General features: G+C 40.2%; 1 protein-coding gene across 3 annotated transcripts in view; it reads left to right on the top strand.

The window, feature by feature from the left end:
* Positions 1-7,164, top strand: part of PCDH15 (protocadherin related 15) — a 1,256,363-nt gene extending 1,249,199 nt beyond the window's left edge. For 2 of the 3 annotated variants that reach the window (XM_043596134.1, XM_043596135.1), the window contains 2 exons: positions 1,518-1,626; positions 5,017-7,164. In XM_043596134.1, the coding sequence (XP_043452069.1) occupies positions 1,518-1,626; positions 5,017-5,562 (655 nt within the window). In that variant the 3' untranslated portion in view covers positions 5,563-7,164. Of the gene's footprint in view, positions 1-1,517; positions 1,627-2,523; positions 3,452-5,016 lie in introns of those variants that run through there. The other variant, XM_043596136.1, reaches the window with a different exon arrangement.
* Positions 7,165-10,143: the final 2,979 nt, after the last annotated feature.

Here is a 10,143-nt window from a genome sequence, read left to right on the forward strand (position 1 = left end):
CACCCAGGTGCACCTTAGAATTAGCAGGTTTTAAAATGTAAACATCCCTGAGCGGTCTCACACATTAATGTTGTGTTGAATTAATGTATAAATGATCATCATCATATCCTTTAATAAAAATAAATGTAATGAATAGAAGTGCTCCGGGTGCTATGAAGCTGTTCTTAGGAAATGAAAAAATGCTAAAGATAACATTATAATTCCTTCAGGCTAAAGTCTGTTAATAAAACAAGTTAAAATACAGTGAAATATTTTCTACTGGTAGTTTGTAAAGTTACCCAAGAACAAGTGATATGCTCATCTGTAATCTTTAATAGATTCACCTAATAGATCTAATAGACTCACCATTAGAAAAAAATGTATTTTTTTTTACCCCCTCTATTCTAATGACATAACTTTATTTCATGTCAAATAGTTGGAACCAGAAAAAAATGTTGAATATGTTTAACTAACATTTGAAATTAAAGTTTGTTGGCAGGAGTGTTCTGAGAGTCATGGGGATTCTAGGTCTGGAAATCTAAATTCATATGATATGAAATGTGATAAGAATTTATTTTCAAATGCAATTTCTCTTTTTGAACAATAGGAGTTGTCCATGGAGTCTGGAATTGATCCTGGCCAGGAATTTGGACAAGATTATTACAGTTATGAGCATGGGTACATCTTCAGATTTTTTTTAATCCAGTATCAATATTTTTATGAGAAATGAGTTATTAGATATTACTAGCATTTGTGTTGCAAATGTGATTTCATCCATTTCATCCTTGAAAATGAATTATGTATCTACTTTTAGTTTCAATCAGGTTTTATCCATTTTTTTAACATTCACTTCTGGTTTGATGTTCTATGCTGATATTGACCACAACTCTAATGAAGCAGTAACATGATTCAAACTTATTTAAACGAGGAATAGAATTCAAACATATTTGCTCAATTCCTGAATTCACCATTTATTTCATAGGGTATGTTTAATATTTGATGTAACTAGTCAGCCTCAAGACTTGCCCAAGAGAAATTAGGAAGAAAACATACTTTAGAACCCAGTAATAAGCATTTCAAGCCACCCTACACACACATTAACTGCTTTCCCAAAACACAGAAAGAAAATGTAAATACCATTCCAGATCATGTCTGCAGCAGGTCTTTGCTGTAACTATAGAGACATTATGTTGTGAACAAGCTATTAGTTTTACAAAGAACCTATTTCATGTTCTAAATTCTTCAACTCATTAAGGAATGATATGCTGTTCCCTTCACACTAGCCTCTCCCCTAACCTGAATCTGAAATAACCTGGTTCTTTTTGCTGTTATTCCAGGGCACCGTCATGGCAAAATCCATTGGCCATCAGGTTGTAGTTCTTGCTCTATGTTTTAGTAACTAGTTGATAAGGAGCATGATAGGTGCTGTAAATAGATGTCTGTTGATTGAGTGATGAAGACAAAGAAGAACACCGAGATCAGTCAAGGTTCCACGGACCACACAGAAACATGTTGAAAGTTGTAAGTTTCTGTTACAGGTATGAGATGCCTCAGTATGGAAGCCGTCGCCGTCTCCTACCGCCAGCTGGACCAGAGGAGTATGGTGAGGTGGTTGGTGAAGCCGAGGAAGAATATGAGGAGGAAGAGGTAATGTGATGTGTAACCCTATTTGAATAGCAGGCTACAAAATATTTCAAAAATCAGAACTCCCATTCACTTAGTACATGTTTTTCATGGAAATTTCATTATGTGGACCATTTCATCACCTTGTTTATAGAAGGAAATTCATTACTGTGTATGTTTAACTTATTTCCTATGATAAAATGTTAAACACCTGGAATAAAGCCACAATGAAGTTTATATCTTCTAAAATCCTAAATGTGACTCCATAAAAATAACATCAAATTCATAAAAAGTGTTTTGCAAAACAATGGTTCCCACATTATCCAGCATATCTAAAAATCATGAAAAGAGTATAGTTACCAAACAGAAGGAAAGCATTACCACCAATATTTTTAATGGAATTCTGTCACTTACGTTTTAATTAACAGGAGTCATTTATATACTTGTCTACAATATTTACTTGAAACATTTATCCAAAATAAAAACAAAAACAAATGTTGCTAAGGTTTTCTCTGTTCAAAATTAAGAAAATAGTCAAATTTCACATCCACCAGAGTATCATAATTTCCTGATTATTTAAAATTTTGTTTAAGAAAACACAAAGTATTTAATCAACGTGTAGGGATGGGAGAGAGAAGAGTTAACGATTACTTCTTTCTCTTTTGATCTAAGACGCAAAATAAACTCTGAATAAGAAAAAGAAATGTGAAAGCGTTAGATTCTGGTAATGCAAAGTACAAGCCAAAATAAAATACTTTTTTGTGATCACTCTGTGCCTGGATGCAGTGGGGATGAGCCGCCTGCTCATTCTCTACAACTAGTTACAACCTGCAGGTTCATCCCTGCCCAACTTGTGTGGGACAAGGTCACCTGGTAACCGTCCCCCAGCTGACACTTGACTTGCATTTTCGTGATTTTCAGGAAAAGGCAAAGAAAATTAAAAAACCTAAAGTTGAAGTCAGAGAGCCTAGTGAGGAGGAGGAAGTAGTTGTCACCATCGAGAAGCCACCACTGGCCGAGCCTCCCTGCACCACGTGGAAGAGGGCCAGGATATTCCCGATGATCTTCAGGAAAGTTAGAGGGCTGGCGGAGAGGAGGGGCGTCGTGGACCTCGAGAGTGAAGAGTGGCAGCGACGCCTTGAGGAAGCAGACAAGGATTATCTGAAGCTCACCCTGGACCAAGACGAGGCCACAGAGAGCACAGTGGAGTCCGAGGAAGAATCCTCGAGCGACTACACAGAGTACAGCGAAGAGGAGTCGGAGTTCAGCGAGTCGGAGACCACGGAAGAGGAGTCTGAGTCAGAGACGCCCTCGGAGGAGGAGGAAGAGAGCTCTACCCCTGAATCCGAAGAGTCGGAGTCCACAGAGTCAGAAGGAGAGAAGGCCAGGAAGAACATCTTTCTTGCCAGAAGAAGGCCGGTTGTTGAGGAGGTCAAGGAGGTCAAAGGCAGGAAACGGGAGCCCCCTGAAGAGCCCGAGGAGGAGCCCAGGGAGGAGGAGGAAGGGCCAGCAGCAGGAGGGGAGAGCGAGCTGGCCTCCGTGGACGAGCCGGCAGACCTGGAGGTCACCGAGGAGGGGAGCGCAGAGGTGGCCTCGGGGGAAGAGGGCTCGGCCAGCGAGGAGTCGTCAGAGCCGGCCAGTAGTGTTAGCAGCAGCAGCAGCAGCAGCGAGAGCCAGTCTGGAGGGCCCTGGGGCTTCCAGGTGCCAGAGCAGGACAGCAGCAGGCACGCGCACCGGGACAGGCATCCGGGAGGCTCCGAGGGCTACGACACGGCCCTCTGAGAGCAGGACAGGTGGGAGTGTGCGGTGCTCCTTGCTCTGTGTGCTGTGCCCTCTGTGTGCTCTCTGGGGTGACGCCTGCAGGGAGGTCGTGGGCCTCCTCTCTGTGTGACCTGACACTGGCATGCCCGAAAAGGGCAGCCCACGCTGTCCACACGTATGTGTGCGTTAGAGGGTGTCAGGGGACATGGACTCCCCTCTCTTCTGGGTCGTGGAAGACAAGCGACTAATCCATATTTAATACTTCCTAGTGGGGCTCCTGGGAATGCATCTGGCATCACGGCTCACCAGGGACGCCCGGCCTGGCCACGTGGCTTCGTGAATCCATACGGGGGTTTCGGCTCAACTGCAGACCGTAAAATCAGGACACAACTTGCAACAGTGACAGCTCTAAAAGTCCACTTTTGTCGATGTGTACATTTCGACTGGCCAAAAGTATTATATAAAATACCACACAGGGGCGTAAATGTCCGACTCTTGATTTCAGCTCAGGTCACGATCTCACGGTTCACCAGGCTGAGCCCCGCGTCAGGCTCTGTGCTGATAGCGCAGAGCCTGCCTGGGATTCTCTCTCTGCCCTTCTCCCACTTGCATGTGTGCTCTCTCTTTCTCGCTCTCTCTCAAAACAAGTAAACTTCAAAAATCCCACACATGTTCAAACAGGTTTGTAGCTGGCGCTTGGAAATACTGGAAGCTAAATGAAATTAATTAAGTTTAAAAATGAAGTGTATACCATTTCTTTTTCATTGTGGGTAGGGGTTAAAGATTTAGGAAAAAAGGAATTGAATTTTCACAAAACATTCTTCTGGGTAAGTAAACGTAATAACTTTGAAAGATATACCTGGAAATCCAAAAAGGGTGGCTTACTTACTGCAACATGTTGGTGGTTCACATATTCCGCAAACGTGGAACTATTTAGTACTGGCTACCCTTCACTCCTTGTCGTTGCTGACGTGGACTGGTGAAAGAAAAATGTAGAAACGTTCATGTGTTCCAGTTGCTTACTAGAGGAAAGTTCACAATAATTTACTGTTTTGTGTATTGCTGGGTAAATTATTCAGGATGGGAAGATATTTTCGTTCCAGTTAACATACATCTAAGTGGAATATACAGAACATATATATCAAATGAAATATACTTAAATATATTTAAATGAAGTATCCAGAACACTAGGATGCTTCTCATTTGGCTAACAGAGGATTAATTAGAATAATGCAGGTTTAAAAAATATATTTAAGATTTGGGGGCAAGAAGGATTTTACGAACAGGCTATACTAATGCTGTGCCTGCCTTCTAATCTGACCTCCCTGAAATGTGTAGCCACTGTCCAACAGTGGATGAGATCCTCACTCCGATATAAATAATACGCCTGTTTTTCACAGAGGGCAGTAACTTGATCTACAAGAACACAAGTGCACCTGCAAAGTCAGCTCCTTAAGGGAGCCCCACTTGACTCTGAGAAGGGATGCCCTACCAGCCGTGGGCTGGGCCGCGAATGGACAGTAGTTTCTTCCTACCTCTCTCCAGTCCTTTACCTCAGACAGCTTTGCATCATGGGTGTTGAATTTCACAGGCCTTTTAACCTTTGCCCCTCTGATTCCTGTGACAGTGACTCTTTGTCTTTTCTCCCGGCAGTGGGCCAGGAGACGGATGATCAAGCTGGTCGTGGACCGCGAGTATGAGGCCAGCTCCACTGGAGAAGACAGCGCCCCAGAGTGTCAGAGGAACCGTGTGCACCCTCGCGGCCCGCACAGCAACATCAATGGCAACATCTATATCGCACAGAACGGTTCCGTGCTGCGAACCCGCCGGGCCTGCCTCGCTGATACCTTAAAAGCCACTTCCCCCGTGCGCCTGGGGAGGCACTTTAAGAAACTCGACAAGTTGGCAGTGACACAGGAGGAGAATGTCCCCCTGAACACGTTGTCCAAGGGCCCCTTTTCCACCGAGAAGATGAACACAAGGCCCACTCTTGTCACGTTCGCCCCTTGCCCCGTGGGGACCGACGGCTCAGCAGGGAGGCCGCTGGGCCCCAGGCTGAAAAGCACAGTTGAACAGGAGGCCGACAGTAAGAACGTCAGGGACCCTCTGGAAGTCCACAGCGACCACACGCACTCAGACGACGAGGAGCTCTGGATGGGCCCCTGGAACAGCCTGCATATACCAATGACAAAACTGTGACTGGGGTTTTCTAAGAAGTTACTTTGATTTTTACTTCAGTTTTTTAATAAACTGCGCTTTTTATTGTCGCCGACAAAACGACGTATGGGATTTATATCATGCACACAAGCGAAAACTTTGGAAAATATGCTTTAAACTTTAAAAAAAAAAAAAAAGACAAATTTGCACTCACGCACATTTGTATCGGTGAATTGTTCTTCCGGGAAAATCTTTTTTGGACAGACTCTCAATTCACTAAATAACATCTCATTTAAATGCATCACTTAGCTGTTTTGTTGGGTCTTGAATTTTTTTTCATTATAATAAACAAGAAATAATTTACTAAGTCATCATTTATACTTTGTTGATTAACATAGATGACTCTTCATCTCCACCTTCACAGGACTTTTTTTTGGTACATGTGAATTTTCTTTTCATTAAAAAATGGGAAAAAATTTATATTAGAGGATTTTACAGGTAATGGGTTTATACAGCTGCTGTCTACACCATACTGATTTTTTAAAAGAATAATAGAATTACAAAGTGATAGCAAATGTGCGAATCTTCCGTAAATTATTAGGAATCATGAACCTCTTTTCCTTATTGTCCGATATAAAGTTTTTCAAAATTTTACATATGTATCTGTTGACCTTTTAAGGAACACTCGAGGCCCTATCTCTTTTATAAATATCATCTGCGGTTTTCCCTCACTCCCAACCCCTTTGCACACACACTTTATGAACACTGTATCCACACCAAACATAGTATAATTGAGTTTTGCCATCTGAAGTGAAATAATTATTTGGAATTCTCCAAATAGATTCTCCACAGAAATCTCCCCCTCATCAAAAGCTTACTGAGGTGGAAAAAGATCAAATAGGAAGAATGCATCTAGAACCGCGATGTCAATATGGAAGACGTAGAAAGATCAGAGAAGTCTAGTTCAATATGGAAGACGTAGAAAGATCAGAGAAGGCTCACATTAATGTCATTGGACATGAACATTTCATAAAGGAATTTGGCAGGGTCAAGAATTTAGGTAACGTAAAATGCCTAGGAAGGGTATAAATCTATAGCTTCAAGTCTATTATGGTATTTCACTTCTCCAGCTCCATTTTCTTTATAGACTATTTTAAGAATGGTAATATCTGTGTGCATAAAGTGAAGAACCAGATAAAGAAAAAAATGCCCAGGTAATCATTATCAAAGAACACAGTCAAGATTTCTCACCACTAAACAAAGCACAGCATTTCACCATTCACAGAAATGAAAACCAAGTATCCTTTCCAAAACAAAAAAAATCCCAGAAACTTGCCTTGTGTGCTGCATACTCTCCAGATGTTAAAAGGATGGCACTATAATTGAAGAGAATTCGGAATTTTACTGAATAGGACTTCGTAGGGTATAGCTATAGTTCACCTCAAATTTTGCACAGAATTGACCAAGTTCGGATTTCAATAAAATTCTCTCATGCATGCTTATTATATGGTTGAAAGAGATTGAATAATGCACTATTATTAATTCCTCTCTCACGTTTCATAGTTTAAAAATAGCTGATTATAATGTTTCCTTATTTCCAAAGTGAATGAATTGTATGTAACATAAATTTGCCAACTTATATAAGTAGTATGTTTTAATTTCAGGTTTCAAAAAGTACTTGAGAGCAAATGCAGGAACATCTCATTTCTCTGACATTATTGGAAATCGATGCCTTCTATACCCTTGCCAGAAAAACTACCAGTATTAACTGGAAAGAAATATGACATTCTAACATTAGCTTCTTAGAAATTTAGAATCTTGCTCCTGCCCCCAGGTCTACTAAACAAACATCCACATTCTCACAAGACCCCAAGCTGGTTTGTATGAATATTAAATTTTGAGAAACAATTATCTACGCATTGAACTCCAGGTCTTACTCGTTGAAACACTAAAGCCATTGTTTTTAGTATAACATATTTTGGATAGAAGTTAGAGTAAGCATATTATATTTTCCTATTTGCTCAATCAGAGATCACTAAACATATTTTCCTGATTTTTGAGGATCATCTGACCTAACATCCCATGATATTCTCTCTGCAAAGAGCTTTATCTGATTTTGTTTTTCTCCTTCTCCAAATTCAGGCTGTGATATTTAATGAATTTTGTCACTGAGCCTCTCTCTCAAATTTTTTCTCCAGTTTATTTCTAATTTCCTGGTGAGAAAGTTTGTGTCTCCATTTGTTTTGCTTGTTATTGAAAAATCATAAAGCCTGAGATAGGGATCAGGTATGCAGATTCAAATGAAAGTTTGGAGATTCTCAGATGCTTTGGGGGATCGCTACTGGTTTCTGAGCATGGTTCGAGAAATCCGAAATTGGAAGAAGACTAATGTCCTGATAATATGAGATGTCATTGCACTTTACGATTCAAGTTTTATAAAAAAATAGCAAAATATCACAAGGTACTTAGCAGATGGACGTTTCTCAGCAACTTCAAGTTGATCATTTCAGTAAAACCACTCATGAAGTTAACCTGTCCCTAAGTGAATGCAGTTAGTATGAAGATAAGCAGTCTTTACACAGAGCAACCAAATCAAACATTTGGTTGGTGTATTTTGAGGTCAGGTATACACGGCGGCAAGAACGTTAACACTAAATACATAAATCTGGAATGATTGAATAGTTACTTTGATAGGACTGTCACTGTTCTGGAAAACTGACTCAGGATTAAAATCGTGGAATCCAGGGGAGATGTCCAAGTAGTTTAAACGTAAGAATACTTGATATAAAGGATGTTTCTATGTAAATGCTTTTAAAGAAATCAATGGTTATTTTTTCCTAGATAGGCAAAGCAATTGTTTGTTGTTGTTCTTAGTACCAGCTTTCAGTCAGGAAGAAAAACCCGCTAATCCTAGCTGGTTAAGATGAGAACAAGCTTATAGGACTGGAATTGCGCTAAACCTGCGGACTTGGGAAGGTCGCGTGGGTGTGAAGGGCAGGGGAAGAAGAATGAAGGTCGACATTTGTGACTCAATGGCCATCAGATGGCGGACACTAACCTCTTGGCCCAGCCTTCCTCTTTTCATTAATTACAGACTGAGAGTTGTTACAGAATCACAACTGTAGGTTGGCCAAAAGCACGCTTTTAAGTCCAGAAAAAAAGTTTGCCTTGAATTTTACATGTGATATGTCATTTGTGTTATGAGACCACATTGTTTTTAGACCACATGGTTAACGGGGCTGTTGAAACATGTTGTTTAGCCTAAGTGTGTCTTCCAAGTGCAATATGGTAGCCACTTAAACCACCATTAATTGCATATGTGATTGATAAAGCCGGGGGGGGGGGGGCGGGGAGGAATACTGATGCTTGAGGGAAGACATTTTCTTTCTCTTATTTCATGAGTCTTGCTTTTTCTCTTGTTCTGCTTCACTTTCTGTAGTCTATACGGTAAGTGGAGCTTAAGTACACCACATCCACTAATTAGGAAAATAGGCAGAATGTGCTAATAATCTATTCTCAGGGCAGATGCCCACTGGTGCCTGTAATAACACAGCAATAGGCTGAGGGATATGTTCAAAATAATACTGAGAACCTCGATTTTTATTGATAGTTTCTCCCTCTTCTCAAGTGATAATGTGAATTCCTTTGTTCTACTTTTTTTCTCTCTTGTTTTTGCATTTGTAGACCTTGATCTTTATAAAAATCTTTACTTTTTATATTGTTTTTTTTTTTTTTTCACTGCAATCTACTTTAAATTTATGGTAAGTTAAGCACATGTACGGAAGGTTTGACCTTTGTGTATAGTTTGGGAAATTATCAACACAGTCACTACTTTCCCAATTTCTTTATCCAAACACCTGTTTTTCCTTAACAAATATTATGTTCCTGTCTGAAGAATCTGAATTAGAAATTTTCAGTTAAAATGCATTGTTACTCACTACACAATGTCTCAAAAATAAATTTCCATTTGAAAAATATGTTTCTCATTATTCTGTCAGGTGGGGATAAAAATCAGTAACTAGTTTCCCATTCACATGTTCAGTATTTCAGTTTGAAAATACAAAGAAAAGCCTTCCCTGCAGACTCTTATCTTTGAACTAATTGGAAACAGGAAGTCTCTTCCTTTTTTACACATTTCAGTCATTTACACATATCACCAAGTTCTAAGAATGATGGGCACTATTCCCTAAAATACTGCCTATTTAAAAAATCATAATTGGGGCGCCTGGGTGGCACAGTCGGTTAAGCGTCCGACTTCAGCCAGGTCACGATCTCACGGTCCGTGAGTTTGAGCCCCGCGTCGGGCTCTGGGCTGATGGCTCAGAGCCTGGAGCCTGTTTCCGATTCTGTCTCCCTCTCTCTCTGCCCCTCCCCCGTTCATGCTCTGTCTCTCTCTGTCCCAAAAATAAATAAACGTTGAAAAAAAAAATTTTAAAAAAAAATAAAAAATCATAATTACTAAACACGAAGATGTTCACTTATAATCAGTTACATTCATAGAACTACTAACCAGAGTAAACATATCAAAAAGCATAGTCGGTATAAAGTTACACTGTGTGTTTTAACATGATTGAGTCTTGATGTTTCAGAGATTTATAATTTGTATGCTCGAGTCATTATCTA

This window comes from Prionailurus bengalensis, chromosome D2 (genome assembly GCF_016509475.1).
Source record: "Prionailurus bengalensis isolate Pbe53 chromosome D2, Fcat_Pben_1.1_paternal_pri, whole genome shotgun sequence".
Classification (NCBI taxonomy): Eukaryota; Metazoa; Chordata; class Mammalia; order Carnivora; family Felidae; genus Prionailurus; species Prionailurus bengalensis.